At 45.4% G+C, this 25,335-nt stretch overlaps 1 protein-coding gene across 3 annotated transcripts in view; it reads left to right on the top strand.

Moving 5' to 3' along the window:
* RFX4 (regulatory factor X4) overlaps positions 1–25,335 on the top strand; it is a 156,449-nt gene that overhangs the window by 101,400 nt on the left and 29,714 nt on the right. For all 3 annotated transcript variants that reach the window (XM_081822350.1, XM_081822351.1, XM_081822352.1), the window contains 5 exons: positions 10,305–10,405; positions 12,442–12,500; positions 14,281–14,425; positions 18,732–18,826; positions 19,255–19,372. In XM_081822350.1, coding sequence (XP_081678476.1) covers positions 10,305–10,405; positions 12,442–12,500; positions 14,281–14,425; positions 18,732–18,826; positions 19,255–19,372 — 518 coding nt within the window. The remainder of the gene's footprint in view (positions 1–10,304; positions 10,406–12,441; positions 12,501–14,280; positions 14,426–18,731; positions 18,827–19,254; positions 19,373–25,335) is intronic.

Here is a 25,335-nt window from a genome sequence, read left to right on the forward strand (position 1 = left end):
ATAGCACATACCCTCCCCAATGTCTATCACCCAGCCACCCCATCCCTCCCACCCCACCCCCCACTCCAGCAACCCTCAGTTTGTATCCTGAGATTAAGAATTCCTCATATCAGTGAGGTCCATATGGTATTTGTCTTTTCTGTCTGACTTATTTCACTTAACATAATACTTTCTAGGTTCATGCATTTTGTTGCAAATGGCAACATCTCATTCTTTTTATGGTGAAGTAATATTCCGTTGTGTATATATACCACATCTTCTTTATCTAGTTATTGGTGGACACTTGGGCTGCTTCCATATCTTGGCTGTTGTAAATATGCTGCAGTGGATATAGGAATGCATATATCTTTTCAAATAAGTGTTTTCATTTTGAGTAAACAACCAGAGTGGAATTACTGAATTGTATGGTATTTTTATTTGTAATTTTCCAAGGAACCTCCATACTGTTTTCCCCAGTGATTGAACTAATTCACCTTTTCACCAACAGAGCAGGAAGGTTCCTTTTGCTCCATATCTTCACCAACACTTCTTATTTTTTGCTTTTTTGATACTAGCCATTGTGACTGGTGTGAGGTACTTTCTCATTGTGGTTTTGATTTGCGCTTCCCTGGTGATTAGTGATGTTGAGCATCTTTTCCTGTGTCTGTTTGCCATCTGTAGGTCTTCTTTGAAAAATGTCTATTCAGGTCCTCTGCTTATTTTTAATTGGATTACCTGTTTTTTGGTGTTGAGTTGTATATGTTCTTCATATATTTTGGATATTAACCCCTTATTGGATACATCATTTGCAGATATCTCCTCCCATTCAGTAGATTGCCTTTTTGTTTTGTTGATTGTTTCCTTTGCTGTGCAAAAGCTTTTTATTTTGATGTAGTCCCTATAGTTTATTTTTGCTTTTGTTTCCCTTGCCTGAGGAGACATATCCATAAATGTGTTACTAAGGTCAACGTCCAAGAGATTACTACCTAGGTTTTCTCTTAGGAGTTTTATGGTTTCAGGTCTCATATTTAAGTCTTTAATCTGTTTTGAGGGTTTTTTTGTGTGTTTTTGTCTTGTTTTCCCAACACCATTTGTTTCAAAGGCTGTCTTTTGCCCATTGTATATTCTTGCCTCCTTTGCCATAGATAAATTGACCATATGAGCATGGGTTTATTTCAGACTCTCTATCCTGTGCCAGTGATCTATATGTCTATTTTGTCCCAGTACTTTACTGTTTTGATTACTTTAGCTTTGTAGTATATCTTAACATCTGGGATTGTGGTACCTTCTGCTTTGTTCTTTCTCAAGATTGCTTTGGCTATTTGGGATTTTTTGTGTTTCCATATCAATTTTGGAATTATTTGTTCTAGTTCTCTGAGAAATACTGTTGGTATTTTGATAGAGATTGCATTGAATCTATAGATTGCTTTGGGTAGTATGGACATTTTAACAATATTAGTTCTTCTAATCCATAAGCATATATTTCTTTATATTTGTTCATGTTGTATTCTGTTTCTTTCATCAGTGTCTTACAGTTTTTAGAGTATAGGCTTTTCACCTCCTTGGTTAAAGTTTATTCCTAGGTATTTTATTCTTTTTGGTGCATGTGTAAATGGGATTGTTTTCTTAATTTCTTCTTCTGCTACTTCATTATTAGTGTATAGAAATGCAGTAGATTTCTGTATATTAATTTTGTGTCCTGTAACTTTACTGAACTCATTTATTAGTTCTAATAGTTTTACAGTGGACCCTGGGGTTTTCTATATATATCTGTCATCTGCAGTTTTACTTCTACTTTACCAGTTTGGATGCCTTTTAATTCTTTCTCTTGTCTGATTGCTATGGCTAGGACTTCTGGTACTCTGTTGACTAAAAGTTGGTGAGAGTGAACATCCTTGTCTTGTTCCTGTTTCATTTATTTCCACTCTGATCTTTATTCCTTCCTTCTACTAACTTGGGGCTTTGTTCTTTTTCTAATTCCTTTATGTATAATATTAGATTATTTGAAATATTTTTTGTTTCTTGAGGTAGCCCTGTATCACTATAGACTTCCCTCTTAGAACTGCTTTTGCTGTGTCCCAAAGATTTTGGACCATTGGGTTTTCAATTTCATTTGTCTCTATGTATTTTTTTAAATTTTTTATTTAAATTCAATTTTGTTAACATATAGTGTATTATTAGTTTCAGGGGTAGAATTTAGTGATTCATCAGTTGCATATAACACCCAGTACTCATTCCATCAAGTGCCCTCCTTAATGACCATCATTTCCTCTTTGATTTCTTCATTGACCCATTGGTTGTTTAGTAGCATTTTGTTTAGCCTCCATGTGTTTGTGTTTTTTCTAGTTTTTTTTTTTTGTAATTGATTTCTAGTTTCATACCCTTATGATCAGAAAAGATGCTTAATAATATTTAAATATTAAATTTAGTGAGACTTGTTTTGTGACCTGTGATCTATCCTGCAGAATGTTCCATATGAACTTGAAAAGAATGTGCATTCTGCTGTTTTAAGATGGAATGTTTTGAATATATCTGTTAAGTCCATCTGGTCTAATGTATCATTCAAAGCCACTGTTTCCTTACTGATTTTCTGCCTGGATAATCCACCCATTGATGTAAATGGGCTGTTAAGTTCCCCTACTATTAATGTGTTACTGTCAACTTCTCCTTTTACGTCTGTTAATATTTGCTTTACGTATTTAGGTGCTCCTGTGTTGGATGCTTGGATATTTATAATTGTTTTATCCTCTTACTGGATGGATTCCTTTATCATTATGTAATGCCCTTCTTTGTCTCTTGTTACAGTCTTTGTTTTAAAGTCCTTTTTTGTCTTATATAAGTATTGCTACCCATCATTTTTTTCTTTTTTCACTCTCATTTTGCATACCTTCACTTTCAGTCTGTATGTGTCTTAGGTCTGAAATAAGTTTCTTGTAGGCAGCATATAGATGGGTCTTGTTTTTTTTATCCATTTAGTCATAGTGGTTCTTTTTCTTAATTTTCTGTGTATCCTATAATTTTTTATTGACTTCAAAACAGTGGTTAGAACAGTAGAGACTGCTTAAAAAAAAAAAAAAAAGAACAGTAGAGACTGAAGTAGATAGTCTTTATGCCTGGACATAGACATGCCTCTTTTCTCCTAGGCTCTTAATGTGAGGAATTGAGTTGAGTCCGTTGATTCAGGCATTGATTGGGTGTGGGTTTTGCTGTTGCTATGGGTACCCTCAGTGGACTACCAGATCCAAATTCTTCTGGGGTACCTGTGCTTATGTTGGAAGTTTGTTTGTTGAGGGAGTTATTTTCAATGTTGCTGCTACACCCTTAGGCCTTCCCTGTAAGTATACACACTTGTTAGCCGCTTTGGGGCTGAGGTGGGGGGGTGGGGGTTCCCTGCTGTCCTGGCTTAATCCCAGCAAGCCCTGTGTTTTTGGCTCTCAGAGTTGGGCAATCTCAGTGATCCTGTCCCACCCCAGAGAGAAACCTCTAATAGTCTGAGCCCGTGATGGGTTTCTACCAAGGTTAGGGAGTTTTTTTTTTTATTTCCCCCACCCGCAATTGGTCCCTTTCTTTGCCTACAGTCAACAGTGTTTCTGTCCTCCCACTAGCCACTTGAGGCTTTTGTTGCATAGGGAAGAGAGGGCTGGCTAGGGCTTCATGCTATTCCCACAGCAGTGGTTGCTCCCCTCCTGCAAACAGGCACCTCAGAGATACGCTTCCTCCATTCTCTGTTCTTGGGGATTCTTCATTAGAACCTGGTGAGGTCTGTGGAGAAGATCTTGTGAATAGACGTAAACTTCCTTTGCATCCGTCGCTCCCAGAGTTCTATACTCTCGTGTCGTGTGAGTTCACACATTGCCTTTAGCAATTTGTTTTACAAATTGAGCTGAATTCTTTTTACTTAGATGTCCCACTTTCCTCCCTCAGATATAGATGAACCTGTTCCCAAGTCCTCCTCTCTTTGGAGGTACCTGTCTTTCTATGTATTCCAAGCTAGGCAATTGTGACCTCAGCTGTCTGATGGGTTAAAGAACAGTTAGGATTTTGCAGATTATCTGGCTTTCTCTTGTTATGGTGGGAGTGTTACTCTTTCTAATTTTCCACATTCTAGGTGGAACAGAAACACACCTAGAAAGGCAACAAAGATTACATCCTGGTGGGATTATGGTCAAATTTTAGTCTCATTTTTTTCTGTATTTTTCTAGTGTTCTAATTAAGACGGGATTTTTTTATAACCCTGTGCAAATGCATATATATCTGATTTTAAATTTTAAATATGCATAGGACTATAAAAATAAATATACACATATATTATATATATATATATATATAATATATATATATATATATATATATATATATGGACCCCTTTAGGCTTTGAGTTATTCTTTCTTGCACATTGTTCAGGGGAACTAGATAGTGGCCAAATGTGTACCTTTGTTTTGTAGTGACCTCCTGGGGGTCAGCGGAAGTATACATACCTTTATATGAGAGCTTCACCTACCTCTAGTAGTGCTTACTAGGTGTTACACACAAGCAAGGCATCTGTAGTTTGTTATGAAGCAGTTTGTGGGGTGCTAATGAAATGCTGACCCCTGCCTCCTCCTCTATAATTGGCTTGTTTTTATAGACATAAAAATTGAAGCTTAAGAGCTGAAATAACTTTAGTCCACCTTTATCTGCAAATAAATGAAACAGTCACGACTCCACTGTTGATTCTTCATTAAAGTGTTTATTGATTACCACAACATACGGGGCACTATGCTGAGTCCTGGAGCAATGCATTAAAGAAGATACACGTGCTCCCTGCTCTCACTAAGATCACTGTCTGCCCGAGGAGACCATTTTTAAAAATTATATTGTTAACTAATTGCCAAAGTGATCCTTGACTTAGAAATCCAGCACCTTTCTCATGAAATCAGGGAGAAAAAGTTATTCAAAAGACCAGACCTCATCAGACAGCTGACTTTTCACAATTTTATGTGCTTATTCCTCCCTGAAGCCTGTTTGAGTGCCTTCTGTGTGCCCGGCCCTGTGCTTGGCCAGGGTAGAAAGGAGATTGGACTCTGGAGGTTCGCACTAGCTGACTAGCTCAGACCCGCCTTTTACCTTCTAACACAGTAAAGCATATTGAAATTCAGGTGAACAAGTGATAACATAGAGATAACGATGAACCATTTGCTGTTTATTTATAAGAAAGGTAGCTCATTCTCAAACTTGGGCTTTTCACCTCTTGTGACCTCCCAGGTGATCTTGGTGTAGTGGTTGTTAGTAATGATTGGTTTATCAGAAGTAAGGAAGTGTGTGTGTGCACACACGCGCACATATGTGTATAGGGGTGGTGGATGGGCAGGGAAGATGAGATATCAGAGAAGCAAAGAGAAGACTGAGATACCAGAGCTTTGGAGGCAAACACATGTGGGCCTCCATCTTGCTTGTCCACTTATTTGTTATCTCCTCGGACAAATCAAGTAACTTCTCTGAGCCTTGGTTTCTCACCTCTCTGCTGGGACTAACAACAGTACCTACTTCATAGGGTAGACGTGAGGATTAAATAAGAAAACACGTGTGAAGTGTTTAGCACTTGGCACACTGCACTCATTAAAAGGTAGCTGGTATCAGTGCTGTTGCTGTTGTTCCAGCATCACAGCTGGAAGTCAGTCAGAGTTCCAAGTGTGGAATTAAGATGCAGGAGAAGGGCTGAAGCTGGAGCTATAGACAAGGGAGCCACCTGCGTAAAAGGGATGAGAAGGTGCGGCACTGGAGCTACAGGACAGACCCTGGGAGTGCCAGCCTGGGGAGTGAGATGGAAGGAGACAAAGTAAGTTAGCAGAGAAGGGTGTCAGGCCGCAGGGGGCATACCGTCGAAGGAGAGTAGTGAGGAAGGGGGTGATGGTCAGCATCATCTGATGCTGCAGGAAGGTGGAGCAGGCCAGGAGGCCACTCCAAGCTAGGTGATCAGGAGGCCAGCTCCTCTCTTGCTCTGTTCAGATTACTCCTAAAAATCTGGCAGTCCCAGTTCCAAGTCTCAGAATAGAATCCTTTTCAGGATGAGTCGCTTCCCGCTTTTCTTCACTGTAATAAAATCAAACGATTGCACAAAGGAGAAGACCCATCACTGGTCCTGCTGCTTACTTCCTGCTCCCATATGAAGGCCAGCTCCTCTATGCCAGCTGCAAGTAATAGCCCCCGGGAAAGGTGTCATGGGTGTGGAATGGCAGCCCACCCTCCTTGATGGTACAACAGCCATCATATGATCACTCCAGACACCTCTCTAAATTTTGACCTCTGTCAAGAGTGGCCAAATATTCTGAGAAATCTTCTCACTTAGAAGTTGGATCCAATGTGCTAATTGCCAAGAATGTACTTTGGCTTTATTACGTGTGCAGTACTTTTGGTTCACTCAGTATTCAACATTTATTAAGCACCTCTTGGATATCAAGCACTCTGCTAGGCACAGGGGGTACATATCCCACTTTCTTTCACGAAGACATCCTTGACAACATTCTTTATTCATACACCCGCATCCACTCGCCAGGACCTCCTGGTTGGCTCTGCCTTCCAAATATTTTAATCTGACCACCTTGCATTATTTCCACTGTTACCACCCTCGACCAGGATGCTTTCTTGCCTAGATTATTGGGATAACCTCCAAACAGATCTCCCTGTTTTGTCCTTGCCCTTCTATACTCGACTCTCATCCCAGGAACCAGACTGATCTTTTTAAAACATTTGGCAGTCTCAAGAGTGTTGAGATAGTTGGTAGAGCTGGGAGTGTGGGGATACTGGCAGTTTCAGATCCTGTGGTCAGCACTTGAACCCAACCTCTGAAGTTGTTAAGGAAGGGAGGGAATCGGCTACAGTCTGGGGCAGGAGCTTTCCAGGCTGAGGGAACAGCAGATGCAAAGGCCCTGGTGAGGTTGTCAAGGACCTGAAGAAACAGAAAGGAAGCTGGTGCTGTGGGAATTGAGTAAGCTGGCAGGGGGTAAGGGTGGAGGTGGGGAGAGGGAGTGGGAGGAACTGAAGTCAGAAAGATAAAGAGGGGTTCAGTGTGGTGTCTGGCACTATGCTAGGTGCTGAACACACAGTGATAAGCAAAATAGACATAGTCCCTGCCTCCGCATTGGAGCATATAGTCTAGTGGGAAAGATGGACATGAATCAGATAATCACACAAGTCAGTGTATAGTTACCAACTGTCACAACTTGGCCCTTCAAGAGGAACAATCAGGGGCTCTGACCTAAAGTAGGGGGTTTCAGAGAAGGTTTTCCTGTGGACGTGACACCTGCTCTGAGATCAGATCGACGAGGAGGAGTCCAGTAGGTGAAGAAGGGTGGGATGCTCTTGGACAGAAGGATGCCAAGGTCAAAGGCCCTGAGGTGGGAAAGAACTAGGTGGAGGCAAGAGGGGCTGAAACATGGATGAAGAGAGAGAATGTGAGGTGAGGCTGGAGAGGAAGCAAGGCTAGAGTGTGAGCCTTGGGGATCATGGTCAGGATTTTGGTCTTTATCCTAAGAAGAATGGGAAAGCTTTGGGGGGTTTTAATCAGAAGGTGAACTAGATCAGAATTGCAAGGGTTTTAGAGAAATCCCTCTCACAATGTGGAAGACACGGTAGAGGTAGGGAAGTAGCAGAGCAGGTAGGCTCTTGTACCCACTGTTGTAGAAGCTGTCATACTGGCCCAGGTGAGAGATGATGATAGCTGGAAGTAGGGAGAAGAGGGAAAGACTGGATGAAGTTGAGAGACAATTTGGAGATAAAATCTGCAGTACCCGCTCATGGGAAGAGAGACTATTCAAGTGTCAAAACCAGATACGGTAAAAGAGGAACAACCAACCATTATAAGTCTCATGGTGTGATACAGTGGGCAGTACAGGGGCCACCTACGAAGTCTCTTGCCTTAAAAAAAAATGTAACTTAATTCGATCTACTCTTTAGACCTGTCAGTTTATGAGAAGCACGCAGGATAGATGAACAGGTTAAATGGCACTATGAGGAAGACATCAACCAAATCGGTGTGGGACATTCCAGGGAACAAATAACATGAGGTGGCCAACAAACCATTGGCATGAAAGAGAATTTTTAAAAAGTCTTAAGAAATAGAACAAGGCAATGTTTTGTGCAGTGTGTAGACCTTGTTTGGATCCTGATTCAAAGAAACCAAAAGATTGCTCTGAGAGAAATAGAGAAATCTGAGGACAGACTAGGCTTTAGATAATACATTTTTTAAAGATTTTATTTATTTATTTGAGAGAGCGAGAGGGAGGGAGAGCACAGAGGGAGAAGCAGACTCCCCACTGAGCAGGGAGCCTAATGTGGGACTGGATCCCAGGACCCTGAGATCATGACCTGAGCCAAAGGCAGATGCTTAACCGACTGAGCCACCCAGGTGCCCCTGGGCTTTAGATAATATTAAAGAATTGCTGTTCATTCTGTTAGGTATACTAATGGCATGGAGGTTTTAAATTGTGTGTGTGTGTGTATACATATACATACATATTTAAGTGCATGCTAGAAGATGGACACAAAGTTTCTGAAATGATACATCATGAATTTGCTTATCGCATTCCTGAAAAGACAGTGTGGCATGTGATAAACTGAAGTGGGAAAATGTTGCTAGTTATTGGAGCTGGGTCAGAGATACTTGGAGGTTTATTATACCATTCTATCTTGGGGTATATGTGAAATTTTTTCATGTAAAAAAGTTGAAAACAAAAACTTTAGAGAAAGTAGAGTTCACAGTGAAATAGGGAACATAAGAAAAGGACGTCTGACAGAGAAGCAATGAGTTCAGTTTGGACATGCTGAGGTTGATGTGTCTTTAGAATGCTAAATGGAGGGGCCCTGTAGGTGGTTGGTCTAGAGTTCTGGAGACCTTTGCTCTGGACCTTAAAATTAAAAGCAAGTGTAGATAGTGACTGAAGCTGTGGTCACAGAGAAGCTATCCAGGGAAGGACAAAGTGTGACAAGCAAGGGTCCAGGACTAGATGTGGAGGAGATGGAGGAAGTAAAGGCCAGGTGGAGGGGCTGAGCTTTGTGACTGAGAAGGAGTAGCCACAAGACAGGGGCCACAACCACCAGGGAAAGTGAAATGTTTCCAAAAGGAGGAGGGGCCAATAGAGCCAAATGCTGCCAAGATATCAAGCCAGATGGGAACCAAAATGAGTCCATTGGGTTCACATCTGGATGCAGCTTACTGCCTAGTGGGAGCTGTTTGGGCTGAGGGACTGGAGTGAGCAGGAGGTGAAGGAAAGGAAAGAGTGTGGACAACTCTCTGAAGAAGGACGTCTGTGAAGTGGAAGACAGAGGGTGGTACCCTGAAGAGAGAGCGTGGGGAAATAGGAGGGTTTATTTTTAAGGTGAGACATGCTTGGTGAGAGGAAGAGGTGGGATATCCGGGAGAAGGGGCGGTGAGTGAAGTGGGGTTCCTGAGGGGGCAGGAGGGGATGACATGGGGTTGGCCCTTGATTCTGTCAGGGTGGCCGAGGAGGAGAGTTGTGCTATAGTGGAATGCTGGAAAGTTCTCCCTTTGCAGCTGTGTTCCTTGAAAAGTGGGGACGGTGCCTGCGGCTGGTGGAGGGTCTTAGAGAAGGTTGGCAAAGTGAGGAGTGAAGGACGAGAAACCTGATGGGACCGCCTGGTGGGGAGGGGAGGCCAGTGATCAGGGTCTGACAGGAGAGTCCGTAGGACACTGCCGAGGGCCGGGTAGGCCGTGTTGCTGGGGGACGAGGACAGTGTGACGCTCCCCAGGGGCTGAGGTCCCTGTGGAGTCAAGTCGAAGGAGGACCCAGCCCATGGTGTTCACAGGGAGAGCCTGAAAGTGATGCCCAAGGTCCTCCCGATTCCCATCTCATGCTGCAACCTGCCATCCCCTCACCCTTCACCCCCTGCCCCCAAACAGCCCTTGGCTCTCCAAAAACAGGGTATGGTTTCAGGGTCAGGGCTGTGTGTCGGTGCTTCCCAGGTCCTGCCAAGCGGCCGGCGGTGGCGGGGACAGCCGGAGCCAGGCTGGGTGGGTGGGCGCTGGGGCAAGAGTGGCAGCAGAGAGGTGCTGTCGGGCCCACCGCCCTCCGTCTGCACCCCTCACGCAGGCTCATACAGAAGCAGGACACGTGGCGTTTTGCTCAGAGTCGGGGCGCCACGTCCCCCCGTGACCAGCGTAGGCACCAGAGCACATTCCCTCCGGGCCCTGCTCAGCCCCCCAGTCCACCTAGCCCCTGAGGTCGCTGCACTGAGTGATACTGGGGCGGCCAAAACACGATTCCAGGACAACCCAACCCCGTCGGGCAACACACGAGAAACTTAAAATGGATCGTTTCTCCTTCCAGCTTAACTCAGGTGATCCGAAAGTTTGCCAAGCAGCTGGATGAGTGGCTAAAAGTGGCTCTCCATGACCTCCCAGAAAACTTGCGAAACATTAAGTTTGAATGTAAGTACAGAGGTGGGGAGCCAAGGGGAAGGGAGGACAACATTTTAGTGCCGAACAACTTTACATAGGTTGTTCATACAATAATAATAATAACTTTCATTTACTGTTTGCAAAGCACCAGGTATTAAGCCTAGCGCTTTTCATGCACGAACTTCCTCAGTCCTCCCAAAAGGTGTGTTATGGGTGGCGCACTTCTCCTTTCATGGAAAATGAAAGAGGCTTAGAGGGGGTTAGTCAGTAACAGAGGCAGGATTTGCTCCCAGGTCTGTCTGTTGACACCAAAGTGTCTGCTCATCACCACTATCTCACCCCATTTAATCCTCACGCCACCTCTGTGATGTAGGATGCAGTATCCCTATCCTGCAGATGAGGCTCCAAGAGGCAGAGAAACTTCCCCAAAGCCACACAGCCACCCAGCTGGTAAGAAGGGGCCAGAAGTCAAACTCAAATCTGTCCGACCCCAAAACTCTGGGATTTCCCTGAAGCCCCTGCCCCCCCAAAAGGTGGTAACAGGAGACAGAAAACGGCTTCAGGGCTTCACATATTCAATTCTCTGCCTAATGAGAAAGCCAAATTAATATTTCTCCTACGGGGATTAGGACTGTGATTTTTTTTTTTTTTCTTTTCTGCTGAGCATCACCAGCCACTCTCCCCCATTAGTTTTGCCTGAGAAAACTGGTCCTATTTCTCTGTCTCGGTGTTTCTGGATTTGTGGGAAGATGCATGTGCTATTACACCAAGATGAAATGATTTTAAGCCGAAGTTTTAAGATATAGGTTTCTTAAAGCAGCATTTGAATCCAGCTTGCCATTCTTGCCCGGGAGAAAGTGGCGGCAGGGAAAATGAAGGGGATCAAATTACCCTCTCTGGGCAGGCACAGGGAGCCCTTTCAGACGCGCTCCAAGGCTGAGGCCGCCTGCAGCGCCCAGCACCTACTGATAAAGCCCGCTTTATTTCACGGCTCTCAGTTCTTTTCTTTTCATGAGCACTAAATTCCACATCACAAAGTTAAAGAAAAAGTAATTAAGGAGAAGGATTAACGATTGATCGGTCTGGAAAATTAGAAGTTCATCTGTGCCCCCACCCCCCATTTCTCCACCCCATGCCCTATTTTTCAAACCAAGCTGGCTCTGAGTACAAATTAGAATAATCCCAGGGAAATTTCTGCTTCTTGACCAGTTCAGAAATTAATGAGAAGAATGCCCTGCACCCGTTTTAATTATGCTGACAAAACAAACCTGTTGAAAGTTGGCAGCAAGGAGGTCTGTTGGACCTTCCACCTGTTGGGGCCTGCGGGAACCCCTCTCCCAGGGAACCTCGGGGGCACTTGGAGAATGGGTGAGGAGGGGAAACACCACTCCAGACAACTCTGCAATCGTGGAGACCTGGGGCTGGCACATGGCTTGTCTGCTTGGTCTTGAAATCTTCAGATTTAAGATCATCCCACTTCGAACCATCAGCCTGTTAAATGACTGTGGTAAACAGGATCAGCAAAACACACCAACAGGTCATGGAGATCATTTGATAAAAATGGCAGATTATGAATGCAAAGCCGCATTCAAAGTGCAGCCCAGGGTTCCGTCCTAAAAGCAGCCCCTCACACCACACACCGCTGAGGCTCAATCAAGTTTCCCTATTAGATATACTACTTTTAAAGGGCCTTCTTCAAAGCTTCCACTTGATTCCAGCAATTATTTATGGGGAGAAGTGATTGAGCTTGCAATTAGCGAAATGAAAGACAAGTAAATAATTGCTTTTATTCACGGTTGATTGACACCACAATTTCTCACACCTGCCAGTATGGCATGCGGGTGACTTTGAAATATGTACCCCAAATATCGCTATTTTAGGAAATAGCTGTCCACACAGGAGAACAAAGAATCAAATGCAGGGTTTTGCCAGCGGGTGCATAAAATGCGGTTGGACAGTGAAACGCATTTAGGCAAATAAGCTACTTTTTGAAATCTGCCCCTGGAAAATCCAAGGTAGGACCATACAGCATGCAAATACTTCAGACTAACTCTTCCTTCTTGCAGTGTCGAGAAGGTTTTCCCAAATTCTGAGACGGCAGACATCACTGAATCATCTTTGCCAGGTATGTATCCTGTGTTATGTTTTCTAACTCCTTTGAAGTCATTGCCCATGAGGGGCAAATGCACAGAACAGCTCCCCAGAGATCCATCGGGGGTGTGGCTGTTTGATAGTTTAATACAGTATAATAGGTGTTTGATATACTCTTACTGGTACCTTTAATTTCTACTGATAAAGAATAACATTAAGCAATCACAAAATATTTCCGACTAGCATACAAAATAATTTCTGACGTCAGTCGCCCCTTAACCTTTCAGATATGTTCTGGCGCGCAAGTTTGCGTTTCCCTTGAGTAGATCGGGCTTTCTCGGCCACTGCTGACATGTGGGGCTGGATCATTCTTTGCTCTCGGGAGTTGTTTGGTGCAGTGCCAAGATTTAGTAGCATCCCTGGCCTCTATCCGCATGCCAGCACCCAGATGCCTAGCAGCACCCCACCCCCAGGTACCACCTTGATTTTGACCATCAAGAATGTCTCCAGACATGACCAAATGTAGCCCGGGGGCCCAGTGTCACACAACACCCCCCCCGTGAGTCACAGAAATAAATGATTCAAACATAAAGAGGATGATTTGTTTGTTGTGTATGTATCATCCAGAAGAGTTCAAAGGCACACAGTATGTTAAATATTTACTCCCTTTTGTTTATTTTCTCCAGATTTTTGTTCTTTTTAGCACAAAAGTGACATAGGCTTACTATAAAAAAATTCAGCAATAACAAAAATGTGTACAGTGAAAGGTGGACTATCTCCTTATAACTCCTTGGTGATAATTCGATGGCATAAAGCTTTGTATTTCTCTTAAGTTTGTACCTTAAGGAAGGGAATCTAAGTCTATTAAAGCAGCCAGTTAACATTCATTAGAATATTAATGATCTTAAAGCGGAAGGGGCAAACCGGTGGCTGCCAGTCAAATCTGGCCCTCAAGTGGGTGGGCTTATTTTTGTTTGATTTGCATGTGTTCAAAAATTGTTTTTACTTTGTAGTTTACAGTTGAACCTGGGAGATGTCAGCTAAACAGCCCCAGAACCACATTTCCCAGGGCAGGAATCAAGTGGATGGGCTGAGCTCCTTTCCAGCAGGCACTGTCCTCCTTGTCAGCCCCACTTCCTCTTACGCTTCGCTGGCTTCCCTCACTCCCGTCTGCCACCTGCCTGCCTTCTTTGTGTGGCGTTTGCCACCTCTCCCTCATACTGTGGGTTCTGGGTCGGTGCTGGTTATTCAAGGTCAAGGTTGGAGGAAGGGGTTTTTAGAGTGACCTGAAGGAAAACCTCCAGGCCAGGCACCTGAAAATACAGAACTACACCCCCACACATCTCACCGTTCCTGCCCTGCCTCTGGCATAAATGGCAAAGTGGGTGATTTGGGAGATTTGGAAACCAGAGGTACACCCTTCATGTTGTTTCTCAGACGCTAAAGACACGTGGGTTTTTAAGCACAGAGCTCCCATCCCGCAAGCTTACATCGGAAGGCTGACAGGTCTCTGGGCTTCATCCCATTGTTCCCCAGGGGTCAAGACCAAAGGGGCTGGGAACAGCAGGGTTTGGTCTAGCCTCGGCCACCCTGGAGTAATTTTTTATAGAGCTGAGAAAAGAGAGCCACAAGAGAAAAGACTGTATGGGTCTTCTGAGTTATGGACTCATCTGCTGATTTCCTGAAATGGAGTTTTCCTGAATTTCAAAGTAGTTTGCAAAATACCCTATGCAGATTCATTAAAAAGAAAATAATGTGCAGGGGTTTTAACCTAACAACCCTCAAGCTAATGAGTTGATGGGCTTGGATTACAGGCATCTCGGACGGTGATCCACAGTGCAGACATCACATTCCAAATGCTGGAAGACTGGAGGAACGTGGACCTCAATAGCATCACCAAGCAAACCCTCTACACCATGGAAGACTCCCGAGATGAGCACCGGAAACTCATCATCCAGTGTAAGATGTTCCACCAAGCATTCTGTCCTTTCTGTTTTTGTTTTTAAAAAAAAGAAAGAAAGAAAAAGTATCTTGGTAAATATTTAAGTGGCATTCTCACCCTGTCCTTCCCCCTAGGATCCCTTCCTTCTTATTGTTCCTGTTAAATGGGTTAGCCAGGACGGCAGGGCTGATTGATTTAAAAGGACATGTGTCAACACTCCTGGGGGAAAGGGAGCCTGGTGCATTTGGGCAGCACACAGTGTCATGCAAAAGGCCCCAGATGTGACTCTCAATGCCAGGCATAGTCCCGTAGGTAGCATAAAAAAATGAGAACAAAAGCGTGTTGCCTGTCTGAGTGTACGTCAGCCTGGAGTCAGCTGGATACGCTGCCTGTTTTCCAGGGGAGGGTCACATGAATCAGCCCACCTATTGGCAGGTGAACCTTTCCATCGCATTAAATGTTTGAGAGGGGAATGGATGGTGGTGTACTTCTGTGAGCATGTGTTCATGTCCCTGTGGACAAAGACTGAAGGAATACTGTGCCAGCTGTTGTCTGGATGAGGTCAGGTTGTGTGTTCTTAGCAGTAGAGGACGTGAGGGGGTCAGAGAACACCACCATCATCAGCACACCTCTGCTGTTCCTCACGAGCCCACCGCAGCCTGCTGCCCCCAGCCTCCCACACCCAGCGGCCCTGGATGGGAGTCTCCTGGCCCCTCCTCACTTTGCTCAGCCTTCCTTTCTCATTCCTGGGGGGGTGGGGGAGGGAAGGGGCGCAGGAGTGCGGAAATGGGGAGCTGCACAGCGGCCATCCCCCTGAGAAGTTGGGCCAGTTCTCCTGAGAGCCCCAGGCCCCTCAGATTTCCAGTATATGCCTTCTGTATGTCCTCTTGAGGGAACTTTCTTCAGCCAGGCTTAGCATGTGGTGTTTAAAAACAAGTAAGTTCCAAAAGATGTTCCTATTAGAGACCTCCTTCCCACTGAGCGCTTTTCAAAAGCCACTGGAGCAGCTGAAACCTGAACCCTGGGGACCTTCCCTGGGGCTTCTTTCCCAGAACTCCTTCCGTGCTCATTCCTTCCTCCACAGCAGCCGTCAGCCTGCTTTCCCCTGGTAAGAACTTAGAGGTGGTCACTAAAATAAGAATTGAGCTCACAGACGGCCTTGTCTGCGCAGGGTTTTGTGTCAGACTTAACCACAGGCACGATCTTGTTAATTCTCTACACCAACCCCACAAGGAAGATACCCGCCGCCCCCATTTTACAGAGAACAAGGCTCAGCCTCAGAGAGCTGGTGACCCTTACCCCTGGCAGCAGAGCGGGGCCCCCTGACCTACACCCAACCTTGACTTCACCAACATGCACTAGGGCTACTCACTTGGAGGAACAAAATGAGATGACAAAAATGATGCGACACGGGCAAGTTCTGGAGGCTGCGGGGTCTTTCCAAATTCTTGCAATCATGCTCCTGTTCTGTTTGTCCTTGCTGCCTGCTACAAGGCCAATAGAGAGCATGGGTGTTAGCCCCCTTCCAGCACTAGCCGTACCTCTGATCACTGTGTCCCCAGGACCTCACCCCAGGCCAAGCATGGATGAGGCGCCACTAATGTTTGGTTGGGCCAGACAGATGAATGGGAACCCAAAATGACACGACTCCCAGCAGCATGAGACCCAGCTCTCTTCCCCCCTTAGCACCTTGTGTGAAGGAGGAAAATGTCACTTGCTTTAAGGACCAGGCTCCTTGGAGGTCACTGGAGCACCTTGGAGGTCACCGCAGCCTCTCCAAGAAGGGAGCCTTTTGGGGTTTCCTCTTCAAGTTCTCTTAGGCCCGGGACAGAATGGTGCCCTTTAAAGCTGTGACTGTGCTCTTCTTCTAGAGGAAGGGAGTAATGAGGTTCAGTTCAACCCAGCTGGTACTTAACTGAATGCCTGTCCTGTGCCAGGCAGTGTGTTAGAAGCTGGGCAAAAAGCAGTGAATAATATGAACACTGCCCTTCCCATGTAGAGCTTAGAGCTAAGGGCAGATCAGAAATTGAACAAGTAATTCACAAATGGTTGCATGTTCCAAAGAGGACACCTCTGTATGATACAGTGCCTGGGAGAGGGGAGAGGATTGAGCAAGGGCACCAGCCCTCAAGGCAGGTAGCCTGGCATACGAGTATCATCCCTGCAGATCCCCCCCCCACCTACAGCTGGGAAGTAAGTTCTTAAACACAACTATGTGCTGCACCCTCCTTATCACCAGTTGACAAGCCTGCACCTTCCGGCTTTAGGGGGTTTCCATCACCTCTGTGAAATAGGTCCTGCCTGGGAATGCCCCACTTACCCTAAATTAAAAAATGCATGTCCGGGGGCGCCTGGGTGGCTCAGTCGTTAAGCGTCTGCCTTCGGCTCAGGTCATGATCCCGGGGTCCTGGGATCAAGTCCCACATCAGGCTCCCGGCTCGGCGGGAAGCCTGCTTCTCCCTCTCCCACTCCCCCTGCTTGTGTTCCCTCTCTCGCCGTCTCTGTCTCTGTCAAATAAATAATCTTAAAAAAAAAAAAAAAATGCATGTCCGGTCATCAGCGTGCTAATGAGCACAACTCGACTGTGGTTAAGAGCAGGGGCTTGCGATGCCCAACAAACCCTGGTTCTCGTGCCCTGTGACCCTGGCTTCCAAGTCTCTGACATGGGGAGGACGCGGTGGGAAGGAATGGGGCTCGGGACAGCGGGTCCAGTGCGGCGCTTGGGAGGCAAGCATTGGCTCAGGCTGGCTTTGAAACCCGCCTCTGCTATTCAGCAGCGGCGAGACCTTCGGAAAGTCTCTGTCTCTGAGCGCCTCCGCCCCCTCGTTTGTAAAACGGGGAGTACAGTACCTGCCTCCTTGGGTTCTTCATCTGTTCACTCACCCAGCGTTGGAGAACCCGCTGTCCCGTTCTCGGGGTTGCTGTAGGGTTAGACTGGAGTGTCCGTGCAAAGCAGTGAGGAAGGTGCCTGGCGCGGCAAGAACCCAGTAGGTGTTAACCAGAAGCACCCTCTTGGCCACTTCCGTCGCCACCTTCACTGACCGAAGCGCAACAGCGCCGACGCACCGGACACACCGACCGTGCCATCAAGAGGAAAGCGCCCCAGACAGAGGTGGGAGACGTGGGCTCCAGTCCCTGCTCTGGCACTCACTCACCCTCTGACTTTGAGGGGGGCCTTAATCTCACTGAGACACAGCTTCCCCTCTGTAAAAGGGCACCGATGTCGACTCACGGACGTTCAAAGCCCCTTCTCATTCTAACCTGTTCTGAGCTCCGGGTGGTGGCTGGCGTCTTGTCGCAGTCATCAACTCGGGAACCCGGAGCACCTCGGCTAGGCCCATGGAATGGGAGACCAAAAACTGCTCGGACAAATGAAAACTGTAAAAAAAAAAAAGATGTGAATCTGGAAGTGTGGTTTGGTTTACGGAGCTCCACATGCAAAAAACACAAAAACGGTCATGAAAAGAGATGTTTCAAACTGGAGGTCACCCCAGCAAGGTTTCTTTTTTCTGTGGTGCTTCGCGAATTCCATAGCCCATCCGGACTCGGTTATCTGACGTGCAGCTGAAGACAGGCTATAAAGTGGTACGATTATTCCCCTTTTCCTAATGTGGAAACTAAGGGCACAGAGATTGTTTCCTTCATGCTACGAACATTTATTAAGCATCGACTGCGTACTGAGCCCTGAGAGGCTGGTTGGGCGACTTGCCCACCACAGTTGTGGTTTAGAAGCTTTGAACTATCAAACGTGCCTGCCGTGGGGCAGAGAGCAAGGGAGCGGCACTGCCTGGGTCTGGGTCCGCGCATGCAAGCAAGCACATCCTGGATAGCGGCCGCCTATGGGGAAGGCCCTGACTAAGAAAGACCCCCGGCAGAGAACTGGCCCGGGAGACTCGCCCCGCAACTGTAACACAGCATTAGCAGCGAAGGGGGCATATGAGATGATAAAGCGTTAGGGAAGCTCGGAGGACAAGTGATCAGTTCTGCCGGCGAGGGGCCTGCGGAGGGGAAAAAGGATTTCACGAGAGGGATCATGTTGGCTGGGCCACGAGGAACCAGAGAGTGCGAGCAGAGGGGACTGCCTGAGAAAGTAGGGCTTGTTGAGGGCATATGGCGAGTTAACATGGGAGCCAGGCTCTCAGGTGCTCAGGGGCTGGGAAGATAAGCCTGGAAAGGTAAGTCGGGGCATATTTTCTAAAGCCTGAATGCTGTGTTAAGACTGGAGTTCTGTTTTATTCAGTTTCATTCCTTTGTTCTTTTAAGATGTATCTCTGTGTAGACACAGCTGCAGTGATATGTGGGGGGCTCTCCTTTGTTTGACAGTGTACCAGGAGTTTGACCACCTCCTGGAGGACCAGTCTCCCATCGAGTCCTACATCGAGTGGCTAGACACCATGGTGGACCGGTGTGTTGTGAAGGTTGGTAAGCCGGAGCGGAAGGAGCAGCCCCGGTACTGCAACCCGCCACTCACCTTTGTGGCACTTGGGAGATACAGAGCCCCACCCTGAGCTATCTGAATGTTCCTCAGCAGCCATGGAGCCCTGGGGTTCTGAGGAGAGGCTTGGGCCCCCTCCGGAGGTGGGGGTTGCAGGAGGCAGGACCATGAGTCTCCTTCCCCTGACTCAGCCAGGTCAGCATCTCTTTTATCTGCTGTGTGCATTGGGTCTTGACATAAGATTTCATTCTTTAAAGCATATTTTTTTGCTGGAAGAAACAGCAAGTCAAAAACCATTGTTCTATAGCATTGAACTTGGAGACCCATTAAACCTTCCTAGTGTTTTTCAGGGAGACCGTAATAAATGAAAGGTTACGTTGACCACTGTTAAATCTGTTCACTTTCTTGTAGGTGGCTGCCAAGAGACAAGGGTCCCTGAAGAAAGTGGCCCAGCAGTTCCTCTTGATGTGGTCCTGTTTTGGCACAAGGGTGATCCGGGACATGACCTTGCATAGTGCCCCCAGCTTCGGTAAGGCCGCCCCAGCCCTCCTTATATCCAAACACTTCCTCTCTGGACTTCGTGCTTGAACTCCACCTCTCTAGACTCAGCCTTGATCTCACTTGCTGTCCCTGAGCCCACAAGGACATCACCCTGAAACTTACCTGTTCTGGAAGGAGTCGACATTGTCAGGACTTTCAGGGAGAAAGATGGCATTGTGTGCTAATGTATGCAAATCTGAAAATGGAGGTTCTCACTCAGCTAGTATTATTGGAGTTTAGAGAGGACTAAAAGCAGTGGGTGTGCTTCGCTTTGGCCAGGTGTCCCCAGTGAATGCTGCTTCCAGGGACTATTTTGCAGAATTCCATAGTGTGGACTTCCCATGACTGGGAACTCGAAAAGCCCCTGAGTTGGAATATTTGCATATGGCTCGACTGATGCTCCAGTAGTGGGTAGAGTGTCTAAAGGTTTCTTTAACACTGTGCCCCGGTTGGATCCCTAGAACTTTTATGTTCATTTTTCCCTTGGTTTTACTGACCCCTTGGGTGCTCCTCACCTCCCTCCCCAGGTGCACACCTCCTCCTTCCAGAGTAACGCAACTTGGAGTCTCTGCCCAGGGGCGCTTACGCTCATCCACAGGCAGGAACCGAACCACCGACTTAGGGTGAATGCTGTGCTACATTGTGGGACACGGTTTATTCCTTTTCACTGGAAAGAATGGAATACGCATCGAGTCCAGGTCATCATTAGCAAAGTGAGGAGAAACCCTAAGGCATCATCCAGACATCTGAAATCTCCAAACACTTTGGCCTCAAATTTTGAGGCATTTCAGCAAAGGGCTGTTGGTAGCTTTTCTAGGTACTTGCTTCAGTTCACTATTTTACTTTGCAAGGAGAGATGTGGTTTCATTTCTCATTACCTCCAATTAAGCCAATCGGCTCTGGGTTTCACTCCGGGTTTAATTTGACACTTTTCCATCCAGCTTTTTTATGGTCTTGTCACCATTTCCCGGTTGTGCTATACAACGAAGCGAGTATGTGGTAAACAAAGGCGGCACTATTTTTTCTAAACAGCTCTGTCCATGAAAGACCGTGTTTCCCCACTTGGAGAAGTGTTTTGTTGTGGATTTCTTTAATCTCGGCATTGGGACGCTCTCTGCCCTGGCCTGCACCGTGGCTACAGATGAAAGTTCTCTTTGAGCTGCGCATGGACATTCTCCGGTGGCTCCTACCTGGGCAGTGCCATCAGGCATGACGTTTTGATGGCTTCCGGCTCAGCACAGTTAGTGTTAGCACATGTCACCTCTGGTTCTGGGAAAACCATTCGCGCATAGCTGCCTTCAGTCCAGCGAATGGCCGAAACATTTTTGCCATCCGTTCATTGCTTCAAAATCAAAGAATCCACAATATCGCACCCACGTATACGGACCCACATCCACAAAGCAGGCATCTTTTTTCGCTCTATCCCTTATTCTTCAGTGTGCTGATTCTTAAAGTGATTATGTAGATTATTGAGGCCTCTTCATTAGACAGGGAAAGTAATTCACTTGGCAGTATTCTTTGGAATTCACTTGTTTTTACTAAGTTAACAATATGATAAAGGAGGTCAGGACAGTAGGGCAGTTAGGGTTCTATGAAGGGGTTGCATTTATTACCAAGAAAAGTTTTCCTTGAAATGTATTCCTTTCTTTTTTGAACCACGCACTGTTTTAGGATATACCGGAAACTCAGGCAAATGGCAGAAATGGTCACAAGTCTCTTAGAAAAGGCAAGGAGATGTTCACCCAATTTCCCGTTGACAGGATTTCCCAACCCGAAGCGGGCTGAAATGATACCTGTTTCCAAGTCCATTTAGCACACCGTCTGCCGTGGTCCTGCTCATCCGACTTTCTTGTTGAGTTCTGCAGCTTGGGGTGACAGGCAAGTTGAAAGAATCCGCGGCAGACAAAAGCCCAGCTCCCCCTTTCTGCCTGTATATGTCAAAGACACAGTTGGTGGTTGTGTTTGGGTCATGTGTGCCCTGTATAAAAACAGCTAATTAGGAAAAAGAGCCCTCTGTTCGCCAGCCCCCTCCCCCAACGGCAGGGGCCAGCTCTATCTGTCTTGTAATTCGCACGATCCTTGCCGCTGGGAATGGTGCAGGCTGGCCGCCATGTGAGGGTGGGGACTGTCACAGCGATCCCGGGGGGTCTCTGCCACCTCTGCCCAGAACGGCCTCTTTCAAAGGTCGTTGACTCCTTTCTTCTCCTTAATTCCTTTTCACTCTTTTCTTCCTAATTCCTTCTCCCGGAAAGAGCCTATGCGGTGAACTGAAGTAGCCAGACGTTCTTTCTTTGCCGCGGGCAGCAGTTTCTGGTAAAATCAGTCAGCAAAGGTAGGCTGGCAGGCGATGAACTTTGAGTCCTAACGGGGCTGAGGAAAATAGAGTCTCTACTTTTGAAACGCACACACACACACCATGTATTTTCCGCCGACTGCTGTGCTTTCCGTTCAGAGGACACCTGGATCCCAAGTCAGTGCCAGTGCCTTTACCCTTTTACTCTGGGTTTTCACCACCTGCCCCCGATTTCACTCGTAGGGACATCTGGAGACAACCGTAGTTCCTGGAAGTACTTCGGCATCAAATGGTTGGGAAACCACCCCGGGTTTGCCCACCAAGGGGGGAGGACTGCTTATGGCCCAAGCTTTCACCGGCTCATGCACTTGTTTTTCTGGCTTAGTTTTGTAGCTCACCCGCTCAGGGAGAGCCGAGGAGGCCACACGGGGGCAGCCCCGTCAGGGACCCGCTCCCACACCAGGTGGCAGTGACCCAGCCTTCCAGACTGCTTCTGCAGGAGTAGGTGACCAAGCCTGGCTCTCTTACCCAGAACCTGCCAAACACTGCACATGTCAGCCAGGCCCCCGCCAAGCACTAGGAGGCAGGAATTGCTTTTCCTGTATTCAGGAGGAGGCAGACCCGAGAGGAGAGGGGGCTTGCCCTTGGATGCGCCACAGACTGTGCTGAGCCCCCTAGAATTTTTTCCATGCTACAGCCCCTGTTCTTGCTGAGAAGCCACCACCTCATCTAGCTTTCTTCAGTTGAATACTACTCATGAAGACAAGGTAACATTTATGGAGGGCCTAGTATGCACAAGGCACAATATTGGGCATGTCCTCATTTAATTTTTCCAACAACCTGTGAGGTCTGAGGTAGAACATGAAGCAAGGCAGGACAATGCTGCTCATTATAACAAATACTTAGAAGGCACGTACTACCATTCAATCCTCACATTAACTCTTCGAGGCAGATAACAATAGGTGGAAAAGGAGCCTGGAGAATTTTCTTGCTCAAGATCAGTATGGCAAGGGACAGAGCTCTGTTTCAAAATCAGATCGGCCTGACCACAAGACCCATGCTTCTTCAGTTTCCACAACTCAGACAAACACCCCGGGCTCAGATGCAGAGCACCAAAAGGCGAGACAAATTTTTTTAATCCTCACTGATGGATTTTTAAAAATCTATATTGATAGATTTAAAAAAGTTTTGGAAGCTATGAGAGAGCAGATCATCATGAGTAATAAGGGACGCCAGAAATTATATCTTTCAAGTGCTGAGAATAAAGAACCGTCAACCATTATTCAAGAGTGAGGGCAAAGTAAAGACCTGTTCGGTTCTACGAAGAATTAAAGAGAATGTGGCCCCATAGAACATCACTTAAAAAGCACTTAAAGGCTGCATTTCAGCAAGAAGAAAAATAAGGGTCTGGGATACAAGAAACAACCATGTTCTAGTTATTGTTGCTGTGTAACAAATTACCCCAAGGCTTAGTGGCATAAAACCGTGCTTCCTGGAAGTACTTTCATTATGCATGTGGATTCTGTGGGTCAGGAATTTGAACATGACACAGCAGGGATGGCTTGTCTCTGATCTATGATGTCTGGAACCTCAGACGGAAATACTCAAGGACAGTGGTGCATCGACAGCTGGGGAGGCTGGAATCATCTGGAGGCTTCTTCGCTCCTGTGTCTGTGCTTGGGTTTGGATGACTTGAAGACAGGACTGCTGTGATAGGATGCCTTCTGTGGGCACTCCATGTGGCATGGCAGCCTCTGAACAGCTAAACTTCTCACATGGTGGCTCACTGTTCCAGGGGGGAAGTCACATTGCCTTTTATGACCCAATCCCAGAAGTTAAAGTGTCACCTCCCCCCTACTCCGTTGGTCAAAGCAGTCACAAGCCTACCAAGTTTGAAGGGGGAGCATAGACACCCAATTCTCCAAGGAAGGAATGTCAAACAACTTGGGGGCCCTGTTTTAAGATGAGAGAAATTCTTAAATTTGTAAACAAATTTAATTACTGATTATAATTTAAAAAATAATTTTTGCATGTTTAAAAAAGGTAAAGCAAGTTCTAGGCTATAATATAACATGAGGTGGTGGGAAGAGAATCTTCAAGGACTGGTTAAAGCATGCTAAGGTTTTTGTCTCAGAATGTTAAATAATTTTAGACTTCATTGAAAAAAATATAGTTTGGATTTAATATATAGGATATATGTTAATAAATGAAGAGATCATCACTAAATCATTATAATTTACCAAGGAAAATGGAAAATTTGAAAAGAGATGGCAAGATAAAAGAAGCATAGAAAAAGGATGGTAAACAAAAAACATAAAATAGGACGCTAGAAATAAGATCAAGTAACAATCGCAGTAGATGTAAAAGTCTCTTCCTTCCAAAAACACCAGGCATAAATGTTTTTACAGGCAACTTTTACTAAACTTTTAAGAAACATAAAATCCTTAGTTAATGAAAATCATGAAAATTGATGTTTCAGGCAATAAAAACGAAAGGTAAGTTATATGACTCATGTAGCTAATATAATCTCAATTTCAAAATCTTGGAAGAATGGTAGAGGAAAAGAAAATTCTGACCCAACCACACATAAATATAGATGAAACCTTCTAAATAAAAATACTAGCAGAACAAATCCAGCAGCAAAATTTTTAAAATCATGATTAATAAGGTTTACGGCAAGAATTCAAGTATGATTCAAAGTCAGAAAAATTACTAATTGACACACTGTTAACAGATTAAATGAGAAAAATCATATGATCATCTCTATAGACATAGAGGGAAAAAAGGATTTGATATAATTCAGTTCCCAGGTATGATTTTAAAAAAACTCTTAGCAGACTAGGAATAGAGGGGAATTTACTTAATATGTTTAAAGGGCAACCAAAACTGCAGCAAATATCATACTAACTGGTGAAACTTTAGGAAGTTTTCCCATTCAAATCATGAAGATAAGAAGGCCTTTTAACACTGTTTCTAATAAATATTGACTGGAAGTCCTAGCCAATGCAATAAGAAAAGGAAATCTAAGAACTGAAAAGGAAAACACAAAACTGCCTTTTGTTATAGATGTCATGATGGCTGACAAAAGACAATCTACAAACCAATAGAACAAATAAGAATTCAACCAGATTATTCAATTCAGTTTTTTAAAAACATCATTAGTATTCTTAGCACTAACCAGAATCTAATTAGAAAATATTATTGAGTTGTGTATATATTAAGTATATACTAACATATATTAGGTATATATCATAGTATATATAAATACACACACGCATATACCATTCAAGAGAGCAAAAGAAACTAAAAAATACTATAAAATTCTAATATAAATTGTTTGAAGATCTTCAAGGAGAAGATCTCCTGTTCACGTTTGGAAAGAGTCAACATCAAGGAGAGCTTTCTATCAATTAATACACAGATTCAATAGAATTCTAGTCTAATTCTTCATTTTTTCCCTTTGATTTTGACAATCTGCTGTTAAAATTCATGTGGAAAAGCAAAAGGCCGAGAATTTATAGTAAAGACATTTTGAAGGTGAAGAAGAACAAGATGAAGGGTCTGGCTTACCTAATACTCATATTTGTTATGGAATAAGACAATGTGGGTTTGTAACATGGTTAGATGGGTAGAGCAATGAAACAGAACAGGGGTGCCCA

Source organism: Leptonychotes weddellii, chromosome 5 (assembly GCF_054177405.1).
Source record: "Leptonychotes weddellii isolate Sample4059 chromosome 5, ASM5417740v2, whole genome shotgun sequence".
NCBI classification, from domain to species: Eukaryota; Metazoa; Chordata; class Mammalia; order Carnivora; family Phocidae; genus Leptonychotes; species Leptonychotes weddellii.